Raw genomic sequence first — 18,136 nt, forward strand, 5'->3', positions numbered from 1 at the left:
GACTCGTGTTGTGGACTTTTGCTCAAAGAACTACCACAGGAACATACTAGATAAGCTGAGAGAATCCACAGACTCTTTGAAGAAACTTGATCACCACTGCAGGCTCCCTGAGATGCCAAAAAGCTGTGCTGGTATCCACAACTGCAAGACCTGAAGACAGACCACATCACAAGACTCTGCAGATACTCCCCAGTACCAGCCTGGAGCCCAGTGGTTCTTCTAGGTGGCTAGACCCAGAAGAGCAAAAACAATCACTACAGTTGGGCTCTCAGGAAGTTCCATTCCTAGGGGAATGGGGAGAACCCCTCATCGAGGGAGCATCCCGTGGGACAAAAGAATCTAAAAATCAGCCCTTGAATCTCAGATATTCCCTCTCATATAGTCTACCCAAATGAGAAGGAACTGGAAAACAATTCTGACAGAATGACAAAATGAGATTCCTTAACACTCCCAAAAGATCATACCAGCTCACCAGCAATGGATTCAAAACAAGACAAAATCTCTGGATTGCATAAAAGAATTCAGAAGGTCAATTATTAAGCTAATGAAGGAAGCACCAGAGGAAGGTGAAGTCCAACTTAAGGAAATCAAAAACGTGATACAGGATATGAAAGAAAAATTCTTCGGTGAAATAGCATAAATAAAAAACAATCACAATTTCTGGAAATCAAGGACACACTTAGAGAAATGCAAAATATGCTGGAAATTCTCAGCAATAGAATCAAATAAGCAGAAGAAAGAAACTTAGAGCTCAAAGACAGGCTTTTGAATTAACCCAATCTGTCAAAGACAAAAAAAAAAAATTATTTAAATGAACAAAGCCAGCTGTGTTCGGTGGCTCACAGCACTTTGGGAAGCCGAGGCTGGCAGATCACGAGGTCAGCAGTTCGAGATCAGCCTGGCCAGCGTGGTGAAACTTTGTCTCTACTAAAAATACAAAATATTAAGCATGGTGTTGTGCACCTGTAATCCCAGCTACTCAGGAGGCTGAGGCAGAATTGATTGAACCTGGGAGGTGGAGATTGCAGTGAGCTAAGATCTCGCCACTAAACTACAGCCTGGGCAACAGAGTGGGACTCCATCTCAAAAAAAAAAGGAACAAAGCCTCCCTGAGGAAGAAGAGAAATCTAAAAGCTTGGAAAACATATTTGAGGGAAGAATAAAGTAAAACTTCCTTAGCCTTGCTAGAGATCTAGGTATCCAAATACAAGAAGCTCAAAATACACCTGGGAAATTCATCGCAAAAAAGACCATTGCCTAGGCACATAGTCATCAGATTATCTAAAGTCAAGACAAAGAAAAGAATCTTAAGAGCTATAAGGCAAAAGCATCAGGTAACCTATAAAGGAAAACCTATCAGATAAACACAAATTTCTCAGCAGAAACCCTACAAGCTAGAAGGGATTGGGTTCCTATATTTAGCCTCCTTAAGCAAAACAATGATCAGCCTAGAATTTTGTATCCAGTGAAAACAAGCTTCATAAATGAAGGAAAGATACAGTCATTTACGGATAAACAAATGCTGAGAGAATTCACCAGTACCAAGCAAGCCAGCACTGCAGGAACTGCTAAAAGGAGCTCTAAATCTTGAAACAAATCTTCAAAATAAACCAATGTAGAACCTTCTTAAAGCATAAATTTCACAAGACCTATATAACAATAACACAATGAAAGAGAAAAAAAAAACATGACATTCAGGCAACAAATAGTGTGATCAATAGAATAATGACTCACATCTGAATACTAACATTGAATATAAATAGCCTAAATGCTCCACTTAAAAGATACAGAATGGAAGAATAAATAAGAATTCACCAACCATCTGCTGCCTTTAAGACACTCATCTAACAAATAAGGACTCACATAAACTTAAGGTAAAGGGGTGGAAAAAGACATTCCATGCAAATAGACACCAAAAATGAACAGGACTAGCTGTTCTTATATTAGACAAGACATTATATAGGGAGACATTATATAGTAATAAATGGACTAGTCCTGTGGGCAAATATCACAATTCTAAATATATATTCACCTAACACTGGAGCTCCCAAATTTATAAAACAATTATTACTAGACATAAGAAATGAAATAGATGGCAACACAATAATAGTGGAGGACTTTAATACTCCACTGATAGCACTACACAGGTCATCAAGACAGAAAGTCAACAAAGAAACAATGAACTTAAACTATACCCTGGAACAGATAGACTTAACAGATATTTACAGAGCATTCTACCCAACAACTGCAGAATATACATCCTATTCATCAGCACATGAAACATTCTCCAAGATAAAGCATATGATAGGCCACGAAACAAGTCTCAGTAAATTTAAGAAAATTGAAATTATATCAAGTAGTTTCTCAGACCACAATGGAATAAAATTGGAAATTGACTCCAAAAGGAGCCCTCAAAACCATGCAAATACATGGAAATTAAGAAACCTGGTTCAAGATGATCGTTAGATCAACAATGTAACCAAATGCCACCTGTTCCCCAAAAACCTATTGAAATAAAAAAAATTGAAAAAAGGAAAACAATCTGATTAAGAAATAGGCCAAAGATTTCACCAAAGAAGAAACATGGATGGCAAACAAGCACATAAAAGGATGTTCAGCATCATATGTTACTAGGGAATTGTAAGTTAAAACAAGGAGATACCACAACACACCTATTAGAATGGCCAAAACCCAGAACACTAAAATGACCAAATGCCAGTGAGGATGTGGTGCAACAGGACTCTCATTCACTGCTGGTAGAAATGTAAAATGGCTCAACTACTTTGAAAGATAGTTTGGTAGTTTCTTTCTTTTTTTATTGTACTTTAGGTTCTGGGGTACATGTGCAGATCATGCAAGATTGTTGCATAGGTACATTCATGGCAAGGTGCTTTGCTGTCTCCATCCCCCCATCACCTATACCTGACATTTCTCCCCATGTTATCCCTCTCCACCCTCCCTCCCACTATTTCTCCCGTAGCCCCCCCAACGGACCCCAGTGTGTGATGCTCCCCTCTCTGTGTCCACGTGTTCTCATTGTTCAACACCTGCCTATGGGTGAAAACATGCAGTGTTTGATTTTCTGTTTTTGTGTCAGTTTGCTGAGAATGATGGTTTCCAGGTTCATCCATGTCCCAACAAAGGACATGAACTCATTGTTTTTTATGGCTGCATAGTATTCCATGGTGTATATGTGCCACATTTTCTTTGTTTAGTCTATCATTGATGGGCATTTGGGTTGGTTCCAGGTCTTGCTATTGTAAACAGTGCCACGATGCAGTTTCTTAAAAACTAAGCATACCCTTACTTATCATCCATACCCCTTGGTGTTTGTCAAAGGAGTTAAAAACTTATATCCACAAAAGAATCTGCACAGAGATATTTATAGCAACTTTATTTTTAATTGCCAAAACCATAAAGCAACCAAATGTCCTACAGGAAGTGAATGGATAAATAAATTGAGGTACCTCCAGATGATGGAATATTATTTAGTACTGAAAAAAAATGAGCTGTCCAGCCCTGGGAAGACATGGAGGAAATTTAAATGTGTATTACTAAGCGAAAGAAGCCAATCTGAAAAAGCTACATATTATATAATTTGAACCATATGACATTCTAAGAAAAGGTTAAAACTATGGAGACTGTACAAAGATTAATGGTTGCCAGGAATTAGGGAAGACTAAATAGGCACAGCATAGAGGAATTTTAGGATAGCAAAACTACTCTATGCAATACCCAATGGTGAGTACATGGCATTGTATATCTAGTCTTGCAGAATGTGAAATACAAAGAGTAAACACCAGTGTACTCTATGGACTTAGAATGATGACGATGTGTCAATGTAGGTTCAGCCATTGTAACAAATGTACCATTCTGGTAGGAGACGATGGAGGAAGCTATGCATGTGTGGGGGCAGGGAGTATATAGGAAACCTCTGTACCTTCTATTTTTGCTGTGAGCCTAAAACCACACTAAAAATGACGCCTATTTACCTAAGGCATTTAATTGTAAAATTAAAGTCACTTGTGTCTATAAACATTACCCGTGTATTTTTTTTTTTTTTTTTTTTTTTTTTTTTTTGAGATGGAGCCTCGCTCTGTTGCCCAGGCTGGAGTACAGTGACATGATCTTGGCTCAATGCAACCTCTCCCTCCTGGGTTCAAGCGATTCTTCTGCTTCAGCCTCCTGAGTAGCTGGAATTACAGGTGTGAGCCACCACACCCAGCTAATTTTTTGTATTTTTAGTAGAGACGGGGTTTCACCATGTTGGTTAGGCTGGTCTCGAACTCCTGACCTCATGGTCCACCTGCCTCAGCCTTCCAAAGAGCTGGAATTACAGGCATGAGCCACTGCACCCAGCCACCCATGGATTTTTTTTTTTCTTTTAATGAAACACTAGGGAAAAGTTTTATGCTGAAATCTTACTGGTTGATTTAAGTAAGATTTACTAAAGGGCCTGCTCACAAATGCTGACTTCTCAAATAAAAAACCAATTATTCTTCTTAAATATTTATTTCTCTTTTCCCCTTACTTTCCATAGGATGGATTTATTGACTTTTTAGAATTTATTGCTGCTGTAAATCTAATTGTGCAAGAAAAAATGGAGCAAAAATTAAAATGGTATTTTAAGCTGTATGACGTTGATGGAAGTGGCTCTATTGACAAAAATGAACTACTGGACATGTTTGTGGTAAGTGAAGTAGTAAAGTATCTCTTTCAGGCCACTGTATAGTTAGCCCAGTTTCCCTTCCTATGGAGTAGCTAACAACTGTCTATGGGGTTGGCTATTTTGGGGATGTACATTTTGAATTGCTGAAGTCATATCCTCTTGGTTAGTGAATGGGCAACAGCAAATAAGCTTTTTTCTTGGTGCAGTCCACTCTGACATTCACAAATTTAACAGAGCATTGAAATGAAAAAGTGAAATAAATATGACATTGTAAAACAAGTTATCTTTTTCTCTGCCTCAGTGCAGAATGCCTTGTGAGAAACAGCTAAACTATGAGATGATTTATGTATATTTAACAAGAGACATGGACTAAGAATGAAGGTACATGAGGCCTAATCTTTCTGGGAGCTATACTGAAGTATTTCTAATAGTTGGTTTAGGAATCTCAGACCTTTTCCATATCTGAAGTTCAATAAGTGCCTTTATAAGCCACCATACCACCCCTCAAAGGATTAGGAGATAGTTATTATCATGGTATGAAACAGCAAAGATCCCAGAGTGAAAAAATGGTTAAGCAGGACACTATACCTAAGTGAAGATAAGAGGTGTAATTAATATTATGAATACAAGACACTGAATTTGTAACACAGACTCAAAGAGCATTAGAATTGGATGTCTTAGAAATGATCTGGTCCAAATTCTTTGTTTCATAGAGAAAGGAGCTGAGTTACAAATAAAATACACAGTAGAAATATTAGCAAAAATGCTAGAAAAATAAGTGAGCGGAACTACAATTATAATTAACCATATCAACAATGTTCAAAGCAGTTAAAAAGGTAAAGCTAAATAAGTGAATGAAGAGTTAACCAACATATGGAAAGAATTCAAGGGTAGGATAACACCAATATTGGTAACATTTTAATTTCACATAGATCATTCACACAAAAAAATGTACTAGGAGTCACTGGGCAAGTGAACAACTTAGAAATTCTGCCTATACATGATATATTGCAACACAAAATTAGAAATTAAATATTCTATAGAGAATACCCAACTCCATGTAAATTTTAAAATGTTCTCTTAAATACTCAGCTTTTTCTAAAAACAATGAAAATATAAATACAGCATGCAGATCTTAGGATGCCACCAAAGCATTTCTCAAAACAAGGGTTCTTATTCAGGGATCTAAGAATCAATGGCCTTCGGGAGTCATTTTAGCCCTTGAACTTGAGGGCAAATTTTGCCGGTATGTTATGCTTTCTTTTTTTTTTTTTTTTTGAGTGAAGGAGAGAGTCATCAGATTCTCAAAAGTATTAAGAACAACAAAAGGGTAAAAGTGATTTTGTCTATAACTTACGGGAAAATGTGCTGTAGATTTTTATTAGTTAAAATGTATAACTTCATTTAGTGAGCCAAGGAAAGAGAAGTTTTAAGTTGCAAATTGAATTTTCCCTCAAAGTGCTTAGAAAGGGGGGAAAAGGAAGAACATAGGAAAATTAAAATAATAAAAGCATAGAACAGAAATTTAATAATTAGATATCATTTGCCTCTGATTAAATTAATCAGTACTAAAAATAATAGCAAATTCTGGTAAGAGCAAGGTAAGGAAGGCATCTCACACACTGGAGAGTATAAGTGGATAAAACATTCTGGGAAATGTGGTAATCTGCATCAAGAGGCTAAAAGCTGATCTTCACTTTAGAATTAGCATTACTTATTCTGAGTCAGGAGAAACAAGCATGATGGATAAAGTCCTATGATTTATATCACAGAATCTCTTCACATAGCAAAACTTTTTTAAAACTAAAAAATGAAAATGTTTAAATAAATGAATGCAATGGAATACATTCGTAGGAAGAAGCTGGTAGCCTCCGAACATACTTTCTACACAACGGGCAAGTGAAAAAATCGGCAAGGCAAAGAATGATACAAACTGTGTAATCTAAGTTCTCTCTACATACAGCGAAGATGCTAAAATGGAATTCAGCCCAGGCATTTAGAAACTGGGAGGAAGTACCAGAGTCTAGGGAGGATTTACAAAGGAGATAGTTACAGCTCAATCTCAGTCCAAAGGTATAAAATAGTCAACAGAAGGTTCTGTTTTTTTGAAGGATTTTTTTTTTGTCACCAGGCTGGAGTGCAGTGGGACGATCTTGGCTCACCGCACCCTCCACCTCCAGGGTTCCAGCGATTCACCTGCCTCAGCCTCCCAAGTAGCTGGGATTACAGGCATGCACCACTGCACCCGGTCCGGTTTTTAAGCATTTTTGAGGAAAATTTAGTAGGACCCCCAAGTCAATAACATGAGGATGTTAGGAAACCACTGAGGTGTGGTTGTATCCTGCAATTTGAGGAACACAGCATTTGAGTGTTTGAGTCATGAGTGAGAAGTCTAAAGAAGCGAATGGTGGTAGCAAAGGAGTACAGTTTGGAAGTATCTGCCTTCCTAGAATTTGCTGGGACAAAGGATGCTAGGGTGTTCTCCTTTTTTTTTTTAACCTCCCCACCTCCTCTGGGTGTTTTCCATAGATCAGGTATGGAACACTGTGAGAGGAATCTGGCATAGATCTGCGTTAGTTCTTAACCTGCGGGGCCACTGGCAGAGGTGAAGATAACTCGAAGAAAGCTGCAGGCAGACCTAGAGCCCTTGTTCTCAACCAGGAGAATCTCTATCCGGGGATATTTCACAGTGTCTAGAGACATTGTGGTGAGTCGGAGAGTAGAGAATGCCTAGTGCTGTTGCCATCTATTGCTTAGAGATCACGGGTACTGCCAAGTATTCCACAATGCATGGGAATGCCCTGAACAAGAAAGAATTGCCTAGTCTAAAAATGGCAGTTGTATGGATTTTAAGAAATTCTAAGCGAGTAAGGGACCAGCTGCAATCAAGATGCATGATTCCTGTCTAGAGAATTGCAGGAGAGAGAGTCTACACCTGCGAGTCTAGGGAGCACTGAAATGAGCTAACCAGGACAGCGCTTGCCAAGTGAGAATGCTCCTGCTTCCTTTAACTCCTACGTCCTCCTGCTCCCACACAGGGAGTGCTCAGAGACTGTGATTAGGAAAATACGGAAGAAAGAGTGAATGTAGTAAATGAGGAAAACAAACAAATAGACAACAACAACAAAAAACTTCTTGCCTATCCACCCCACCCTGCTGCTTCTATTAAAAAAAGAAAGAGGCCGGGCGTGGTGGCTCATGCCTGCCTGTAATTCCAGCACTTTGGGAGGCCAAGGAGGGCAGATCACGAGGTCAGGAATTTGAGACCAGCCTGGCCAACATGTTGAAACCCTGTCTTTACTAAAAGTACAAAAATTAGCAGAGCATGGTGGCAGGTGCCTGTAATCCCAGCTACTCAGGAGGCTAAGTCAGGAGAATCTCATGAAACTGGAAGGTAGAGGTTGCAGTGAGCTGAGATTGTGCCATTGCACTCCAGCCTGGGCAACAGAGTAAAAAACTCCATCTCAAAAAAAAAAAAAAAAAATTATCCCTCTATGCTCCTCCACTTTCCAATCAGTATTTCACTTCCACTTATATGACTTGAAGATTGGTGAACAAATCACGATCTCACAATTTTTTGTTAGGACTTGTTTATGTGATCTAATATCACGTCAGAATGTGGGTATACTGGATGACTGGCCAGATTTTCTAGGCTTTTGAAGCCTCTGACCAAACACTGAGAAATCCTTGAAATTTTCTTCAAATGTGATGCTATATGTATGTAACAGTTACTTTAAATATTGTCCTGTATTCAACTGTGAGATCCATGAGACCTAAACTTGCTAAGGCCAAGACTGGTGTTTTACCATCACCTATTAGGATTAATCCTGGACCCCAGGTTGATAATGCTTGGGAAGCAGCAAGAGAGACAGTCATATTTATGATTGTGTCCTCTAATTGAAATATGTTGCTGGAAATTTTTATAAAGATTCCTCTTGTTCAACCAAGATAGTTATGTTCAAATTCCCAAATGGCTAATCCTCTTTCATTTTATTATGAAGTTCTACGTCAAGTCTGGGTCATTTAATTTAATCGCCTTGGGGTTATGGGAGGTTGGCTATGTCTTCCCTCTAGGAAGGCTGGAAACGTCATTTGCCCCCTGGATCTCCTGACAATTTTAATAATGAAAAGGCACTGGCAGAATGTGGGAGAAAGTCAGCACCCTTCTAAGGCATATATATTTGTCTCCCCAGTCAATCATCATACAAAAGGGCACAAAGAACCTGGGGTGCCAGTAGTGGAAGCCGGAGAGGAAGCCTGAGACTCTTACAGCGTTCTGGCCATGCTTTGACTGTCACCCATCAAACCCAAATGAATCTGTCTGAAATCGAAAGCAATGTCTGCTTTCTGGGTCTGGAATTCTTATGATGATGACCACTACAATATTGTCTCCAGTGGGCTCATTGCATCTGTTGTGACCTAGTGTGTTGAATAAAATAAGCCTTCAGTCTTTATTCAGTTCATTTAATGTCCAGTCTCATTACCCAGAACTGACATACAATCTTTTCTTTTTATTTACTTTTAACAACGGATACTGGTTGGACAGCAACTGACATGAACACATCCCCAAATTCTGTCGCACTGGAGCAGAAATGTTGCAAAATGTATTTGCTTCCAGAAAAGTTGACCTCTTTCATGTTTTTTGTAGGCGGTACAAGCCCTCAATGGCCAGCAAACTCTGAGTCCTGAGGAATTCACCAACCTGGTGTTCCATAAGATCGATATAAACAATGATGGTAATGGAGCTGCTCTCCTCTGGATCACTTTTCTTTCAAAGTAGGAGATGGTGGTAGTGGGGCACGTCATTTAGACAAAAGCAGAAACCATTCAAGAGAACACTAGCTATGACTTGGGCTTCATAACTGGACCAATCCAATGTTCTCAATATGATTCAGTTGAGTGGTAAATATTTATTGACCATATTTATTTCCAATGTCTGATGCTTGACGTGTTGGGATATATAAAGAAGAGTAAAGATTAGACAAGGAAATGAATCAGAGGAATATAGGATGAAGTACCTTCTGCTGTTTGCTCTGAGACACACTCTATTAATCAGTTCCTCTCCACTGGAGGTTTTCCATCAGCTTACAAATAAACTCAAGTTTTCTCTATTGTAGGAAACTTTCCTTCAATTATGCTATCTTCTTCTACTATCAGACTTTTTCTTCCTTTGGACTAAACATTTCTGGAGAAGAGTCCACTCTTTCCTCCATTTCTGCTGTTTCTACTGTTTCTATCTACATTTCTGCTTGTTCTGATTGTTTCTCCATCAGCTCTTTCTACTGTGTACTCTGGGTTCCCGTTTAGCTCAGAGGAGGTGCCTTTCTTCTTCAGTGGCAGGAGTGAAGAGAGAAGACACAGACAGCCCAAGAGAAATGAGTGCTTCTAATATAGCTTTGATACCAGCAAACAGGCAGGTGAGCATATTGACTTGAGATTGAGGCAGAAGATCTAGGAATGGTCCCTGAAAAACAGAAAACTTAACATTGTTAAAAATATAAGATAGTAGTAGAATGTTTTTAAAAAAAAGGGATAAGAGGCATTGGCATGTCAATCACGGTTGCCATCATTCCAAAACCCCTTCCAAACGCATCAACCTGCCCACCATGCATCATTTCTTCTAGCGGACACAAGAGGGCAGTAGAGACCCATGTTCTCATGTTGAGTGTGGCAGGTTGTACTAGCAAAATGTGGCAGCTCAGTGTGGCAGGATGGGGCGGTGAAGAGACTGGGAGGAAGCTCAAATGCAGCCCCTGCTGTGAAAAAGCCAAATGACTGGACAAGAGCATACTGCTCAAGAAAGCAATCTGAAGATGCATCAGTTGCATCAGTCTTCTTCACTGAAGGACCTCTGTCTAGATCTGCCTCTCCTGAATCTCAATCCAGTATGCTCACTTACTAGTATACCGAGATCAGATAATGAAACATGTGAAAGCTTGCAAGAAACAGAGCCAGTCTACCCAAAGTAGATAAGGAGGCTAAGTGTAGCTAAAACAGGACCAGAGAAATGGAGAGTGGAGGTTCTGATGAGGCCAATGAAGGCTTTATTTGGAATATTCTACTGAAAATGGTGGCCATTAAATTGGAGAAATGCTATAGATTTTGTTCCGTTTCACTTTGTTTTTAATTTTTGCCGTATGGCAGGATGGCAGAGGTTGTAGTAGAGTAAATAATCCATTTCAGCTTGGGGCTGAAAGCGCTGATGTAGAAGAATGAGTATTCTGGAAATAGGACATCACAAAGTTTTAAGACTTGGTTTCTACCATTACTTTCAAAAGGGTAGGTCAAGAATGTTTGGTAATTTCCACAAATACTGCTTCTAGTGCTAGGAGTGAGGGGAATGGGAAAGTGAGCTTCCTTGGAGAAGTACAAAGATTTTGGTATTCTTAGGAAAAAACTAGGTTTCTATTAGTTTGAGGACACAGATAATGTATTCCGGAAAACATGAATATGATTCAAAACTTTTTGTTTACTATCCAAGAAGATGCCCCAAGGGCATAGTATAAGGAATCAATAAAATGGCGACTATGATTGGAAAGGAACTTGAAATAGAAAGGGCTGGGCTAAAGGAGATGTGAATTCAGAAAAGAGAAATTGTGTCTGGGCAATAGCTGAGATTACCTGAAGTTAGAGACGGGCTCTTTGACCTACAGGAGCAAGCCAGTGACAGAAGAAAGGGGATGAATTATGATTTCTGGAATAGTTTATAAAACTAAATATATGAATTGTTTCCTGTTATAAAAACTTGTATTTTAAGTAAAAAATATAAACACACATCTACACCCATATCCATCCAGTAACTATGAATCACAATTTCTTAGCAAATGCTTATACAGAACTAAAACTGATAGCATTTGGTTTTATATAAAAATTATTGACAGCTGTTACATCATTTCATCAAGAGACAGCTGGGTCATTCCATACATCAAGAAAAAGATGCTAACCAATGTGCTGTAGAGACAGTCCGCTGTAACCAAAGACAAGGAAGAAAAAGTAATGAAGACATAAAACGTTGATATTTGCCAAGGTGCAAAAGGATTTGGCCAGTATTTGACAGAGAACGATAATATGAAGTGCTTCATTTACATATAGAGAGGGAGCTAGCACCACAAAGGAGAATGTCTATTCACATTTGCAAAATCTCAACTATGTATACCTCAAATATAATTTTTTTTTTTTTTTTTTTTTTGAGACGAGGTCTCACTCTATCGCCAAGGCTGGAGTGCAGTGGTGCGATCTCGGTTCACCACAACCTCTGCCTCCAAGGGTCAAGCGATTCTCCTGCCTCAGCCTCTGAGAAGTTGGGATTACAGGCACGCGCCACCATGCCCAGCTAGTTTTGTATTTTTAGTAGAGATGAAGTTTCCTTGTTGGTCAGGTTGGTCTCGAACTCCTGCCCTCAGGTAATTTGTCCACCTCAGCCTCCCAAAATGCTGGAATTACAGGCATGAGCCACCGCACCCAGCTACCTCAAACATAATTTTTTATTGTTCATTATCATTGTTATCGAAACATCAGTGTTGATAGAAGTAGAGGTGCTCAATTAGGTATACCAAATTGCTGTTGACTATATGCCAACATACATATTTTTTTCCCCAAAATAAAAAGTACATCATTGTGCCGATAATCTCATGAATCTTGAAACCAAAAGTAAAGATGATCACAGCACACAACTAAAAAGACTTTAGGTACCTATATGAAAATCCCAACTTGACTGTAAATTGTTTGCAAAAGAATGGTCAACATCACATCTGTTGTGACGGAAAAATACACAACAGTTGTGAAGCATTCTAAGCATAATTATTATAATAACAAATCAAAGTTAGAAGGCTAAGCAAAATAAAGGTACAGGATTCATGCTAGATTTGTAACAAGATGAAGAACTACGAGCTCCATGAAGGAAAGAACCATTTCCGTTTTGTGCACTTTGATATTTCCGATGCTGGCACACACTGGTGCACTATAAATAGCTGATATGAATGAGTGTCTGTTAAGAAGATGTCATATGAGAAATAGAGAAAACAGTAACCCAAGAAACAAGCACAACATGCGATTTTGTCTATAGGAAGAAAGGTATCCAGATTTTTTTTTTTTTTTGAAATTAAGAAATATATGCATATATGTTGCAAACTTCATAAAATACAAACCTGGATTGGTTAGTAGGAGCTAATTACCTACGGGAAGTCGGACCGGGTGCCAGAAAGAGGTTAAAGGGGGATTTTTTTTTCTTTTCATTACATCTTTCTGTATTGTTCATTTTTTTTTATCATGAGAACATATGATTTTTATGATTTATCAAATTTATTTTATATTATGAACAAAAGCATCAGGAAAGAGAGCTTGAAGAGACTCACAGAGGCAGAAAATGGAAGCTAAACATTCAATATTGTTGAAAAATGAAAACAGAGAGGACAACAAGGCAAGTCAGGAAAAATGATTAAGTGTTGAATTCTGTAGGCTTTACTACCAGAAGAATAGCAATCCGCATCCTACCATGCTCTATTGAGGCCTCCTTCTTGACATAATTTAAGGAGATTTATGGATGTTCACAACATCAAATGCGGAAAGTGCCTCAGCAAGTCTCACATAGACCCAAAGAAGGCACAGGGATAAGGGAGACTCAGTGCCTCATGATAACAAATGGTGAAAGTGAATAGTGGCCAAAGAGGAAATGAAGAGGGGCGGGGTTTTGTTTATGTTTTTGTTTTTTGAGATGGAGTCTCACACTGTTGCCCAGGCTGGAGTGCAGTGGCTCCATCTTGGTTTATCCAACCTCTGCCTCCTGGGTTCAAGTGATTCTCCTGCCTCAGCCTCCCAACTAACTGGGATTACAGATGCCTGCCACCGTGGCCAGCTAATTTTTGTGTTTTTAGTCGAGACGGGGTTTCACCATGTTGGTTAGGCTGGCCTCCATCTTCTGACCTCAGGTAATCCACCCACCTCAGCCTCCCAAATTGCAGGGATTATAGGCATGAGCCACATGTCCAGCTAAAAAGTGTGATTACTGAGCAGATATTTTGGGTAAAAAATAACAAGGACAGGACATAAAGAAATTTTATTGAGTAACTAACAAGAAAGACCAGTGCTGTAGACTGCAACATTGTGAAAAGCCACGAGGGTCACATTAAATCAAACTGGGAAACTGAGAATTACCAGGAGATAAGAAAGAATTGAGTTTCCATGTAGAGGAAACGAAACTACTGCATGCTACAATTCCCCTGTAAAATGCTGCTAAATGCTTCTAGTCCCACCTTGCTAATAAACAATACTGTGCCATTCAAAATCTTCACCAGCATCCTCCCTTAAAAACTTGGCTATTCTCATCTCCTGAATCTTCTCCACCCCATCTTTGCAAATTTTCCAGCCCCAGTCCAATGTTTGATGACGTTATAAAGCAAAGAAATTAGAATTTAACAAATTCCTTTACACAGGCTGATTTCTTTTAAACCAGGATGACTTCTTTAGAGCTGAAATGTAGGTATGCACAGTAAATTCTGCTTTCTTGTGGGGGTGGGGGTTGTGTGAAAGAGAGTATTTTGTTTTGTTATAAAAGATTATTTAAGATGTGAATGGGAAGAAATGCATCATTTAGGAATATCAACAGGTAACCAGATTGCAAAAACAGGACTAAGTAAAATATTCCTGGGTAGCTATTCTATTACTAATGAGACTCCTGAAATTGGTAGTGAGCGATGAAATAGTCCCAGTGATACTGTCCCCAGACCTACAGAATGCACCTACCAATACAGCAAACAGCCCTAAACAACATAGATTCCAATTATATATATTTATATTTCAACAATATAAAAATAAAATCGTGCACTTTCCAAATAATGTCCTACGAAAATTGAAAATGTGTCTTTATATATAAAACAAAGTAATCAAAACTCAGTAATGACTTTAGAGTCCTTCTGAATCCCATGATCTCCCATTCTGTCATCGCTCACAGGCTTTGCTTTTTGCTGGTAGATTCTTTGGTGGGAAGCTTCTGGACCTCCATAGGTGATTCTTTCTAGGAAAATCCAGAAACCGTTCTTTTAATTTGTTGGGGCCTAAATGCACAGTCAAATTAAAGCAGAATAGGAAGCAATGTTAAAGAACATCAGATAAAGGAAGGCAGTTAGCCAGTGTGTGCCTTCTGAGCACCTGCCATATGCATAGCACTGTAGTTGGCTGCAGTGGTGGTAGCTAGTGGTAGCAGAAATGGTCATTGTGGTTAGGGCTTAATAAATGTGATGAATGAATGAATGAATGTTGAGTGCTAGAAAGAAACAGTGAAGAAAATTTCAAAAGAAATAGTTTAGATACAGTAAATATTAAGTTTGATGACTTGGAACAGAGTTTTCTTTATGGCAAGTGGTTAGGTAACATGAAAAAAGTTAATGCGCAGAGTTCACAAGTGTTTTGAAGAAAGTGAATACTTCCATCTTTTTTCTCTTTTCCATGTCAGTAACCTGCATTGTTTTTCAACTGAGACCACTACTATATCCCAGTTCTTTCAGATGCTGCCTCTTCTATTGCCAGCGATTACATCAGAGAAGTTTTATAACCAAGCAGTCAGAATGGCCTCTAGCTCCTCCAGCTCCACTCCCACTTCTGTTTTGGTCATGCTGAGCCCCGACAAATTTGAAAAGTATCTGGGGCTGGGAATTTACCAACTGTGATTTTCTTTTGCAAAGGGTGGTTATTCTGTGATTATTTGAGGTTCCCTGCCCCATTGCCACTGACCCATGTGACTCTCCCCGGTCACACACGTACCACTTCTTATAATTTGCAATCTTCTATATTCCCTATGGTTTATTCTATGATTGTACCTTTCCTGTGATATACGTGGGGCCCTACTCCTGACTGCTATTAAACTGGGGTTTTGCACAGAACTTTCTTTGGTATAAACAAGAAATAAGGAACACAGATTAGGGTTTTCTCTTAAAAAATGCATTTTAGCATCTGGGTGGGGTGGCTCACGCCTGTAATCCCAGCACTTTGGGAGGCCAAGGCGGGTAGATCACGAGATCAGGAGTCCAAGGCCCGCCAGTCCAAGAGGGTGAAACCCTGTCTCTACTAAAAATACAAAAATTAGCTGGGCACGGTGGCATGTGCCTGTAATCCCAGCTACTCAGGAGTCTGAGGCAGGAGAATCACTTGAACCTTGTGGGGCAGAGGTTGCAGTAAGCCAAGATTGCACCACTTGCACTCCAGCCTGGGTGACAGAGTGAGACTTTGTCTCAAAAAAAAAAAATGCATTTTAGCATTTTGCACTGAAGCCAAAAGGGAGGTGTTTTTGAATATATGATGATTCATGCTGATTGATATTTGAATCACTATTATGGTATTTTAGATATTTGTCTTCTCCACGAAAAAGTATAGGTACAGCATAACACCTGACTTAAGTCCCTGCTGACTTCCTTTCCTGAGTGAACTTTCTCCGGTTCTTGAATGTACACGACCCATCTTTGGCTGATCTACCCATCTACAAACCCTACTGGGTACAGTTTCTTTGAGATCAGTAACTGCATCTGTACCCTTCAACTTCAACACACTCATACTCATAATCCCAACCCAAATGATTTATTTCAACAGAGAATTTCACCTCCCCCCCAAAATGTTTAAAAGTCATCTCATGGCATGAAGGTAGTAGAAAAACAAGGGAGCCAGGACACATGGATAGAAGGCAATAAATGCATAGCACTGGGCTGGCCAGCACAGTCCTAAGGCATAAGTCAAAGTGCTAAGATTAGGACTCAAAAATCGGAAAAAGAGAAGAGAACTATTGACCAGTAATGATATGTGGAATGAACACATATTTAAGCTTTCTCACAGCTTTAGACAGTCCCAAGAATTATTTCTTCAGAGAGAAGAATATTGAAAATAGCCTCATGAACAGTCATTTCGTCTTGATCTTAAAAATCTCCAAGAATATTGAAAACAGCCTCGTGAACAGTCATTTTGTCTTGATTTTAAAAATCTCCAATCTATCATGCTCCTAAGATTTGGTCATATCTTCAAGATTAGAAGTTCACAAACCAATGCTGTGCAGAGATATAATTGTATATGTGCTCTGATTTCATCCAGGGTATCACCTGATGTTCTCAACTAAACATAAAGATGGATTTATCGTCTTTATTTTCATTGGTAACTCCACCACTGAATTTTTTTTTTTTTTAATGAAGATCTTCAAAGACCTTAGAGTCTGGCTGAGGGGAAAGGATATCAAAAGAATATCAACAAACATACCAGTGAGTGTATTATTTGTGCCAGTGAGTAGTATAGACAACGCCTCTTAACTGTTTGTTTATTATTTTCCAGGAGAATTGACTTTAGAAGAATTTATCAATGGCATTGCAAAAGATCAGGATCTCCTGGATATTGTTTACAAGAGCTTCGACCTCTCCAATGTGCTGAGAGTAATCTATAACGGGAAGGAGCCAGACACGGAGGCAGACTCCTCCAAATCTGACAAGGCTGGTCTAGGGAAGGTGAAAATGAAGTAGCTTTGAGAATACCCTTCCCAGTTATCAATGAGCACATTTCAGTAGAGAAGAAATAGAATCTTCCCCATATACATGCTGTTGATTTCAGGTCTTTGTTATAATTCATATAGGCTTGAGAATATAGCATTTATTTTAATCCAATAGAGACTCCCATAAAGATCCTAAACAGATGCATGATTGCTTTTCTGTGCTCTCTCTGCAGATTAAAATATAACGATTAAATTGAAGGATTGTCTCCATACCTATCCATTCAAAATAGAACTCTCATATGTGTTTCCTTGTGCACTTAATGTACACCTTGAAATAGAACTGGATTATCTGGAAAGTATCTCTGCAGTTTGGCATTCTTAGATTAAACATGTCTGTGTTAAATGTGTTTGCTGCCTCTTGGCTCTTGTTGCATCTGTATATTATAAATGACCGAGTTCTGGTTTATTTGAGAAACTTTTTTCTGCACCTGTTTCTCATTCATGACTGCTGTCTTGCACTAGTATTGATGCTCTGCTTCAGAAGAAAAATCTTAAGCTATGCAGTAAAAGGAGAAAACTTCAGGCTGGGCAGTGAGAATGTTTTTGTATGATTTGTTATAAATCTGCATCCAGTTGTGCATGAAAATGCGATGTATCATCTGTAATTATTATGCCAGTTGGAGGTGTGATCAGAACAGCAGACAGCCAGGCTGTGCAGCAACAAGCACTTGACATTTGAAACGGTCCTGACATTATAGCTCTGACATTTCATTTTTTATATCCTTTCCAAAAAATGAAATGATGAATGGGATTTCTTGATGGGTTAGAACTTTTTAAGTTTTGAGTTCTATATCACAGGCCCATTAGTATGTCTGTCAATGACTGGCTTTCTTGTAGAAATACAGTGGAGTTTTCTAAGACCAGATGTGAACCATCTTTATGTCAAAAGCTTCATAATTAGGCTTTCATATTCAAGTCTGGGTTAAAAACACACAACTGGAACACTA

The 18,136-nt window shown here is 38.8% G+C and overlaps 1 protein-coding gene across 2 annotated transcripts in view; it reads left to right on the top strand.

The window, feature by feature from the left end:
* Positions 1–17,724, top strand: part of GUCA1C (guanylate cyclase activator 1C) — a 36,859-nt gene extending 19,135 nt beyond the window's left edge. Inside the window, exons 2-4 of one of the 2 annotated variants that reach the window (XM_032299161.1) lie at positions 4,541–4,690; positions 9,318–9,445; positions 16,976–17,084. In XM_032299161.1, the coding sequence (XP_032155052.1) occupies positions 4,541–4,690; positions 9,318–9,445; positions 16,976–17,084 (387 nt within the window). Of the gene's footprint in view, positions 1–4,540; positions 4,691–9,317; positions 9,446–16,975 lie in introns of both variants that reach the window. The other variant, XM_032299160.1, reaches the window with a different exon arrangement.
* Positions 17,725–18,136: the final 412 nt, after the last annotated feature.

The sequence above is a fragment of the Sapajus apella genome, unplaced genomic scaffold (genome assembly GCF_009761245.1).
Source record: "Sapajus apella isolate SASKATOON/1434 unplaced genomic scaffold, GSC_monkey_1.0 scaffold40, whole genome shotgun sequence".
In the NCBI taxonomy this organism is placed as follows: Eukaryota; Metazoa; Chordata; class Mammalia; order Primates; family Cebidae; genus Sapajus; species Sapajus apella.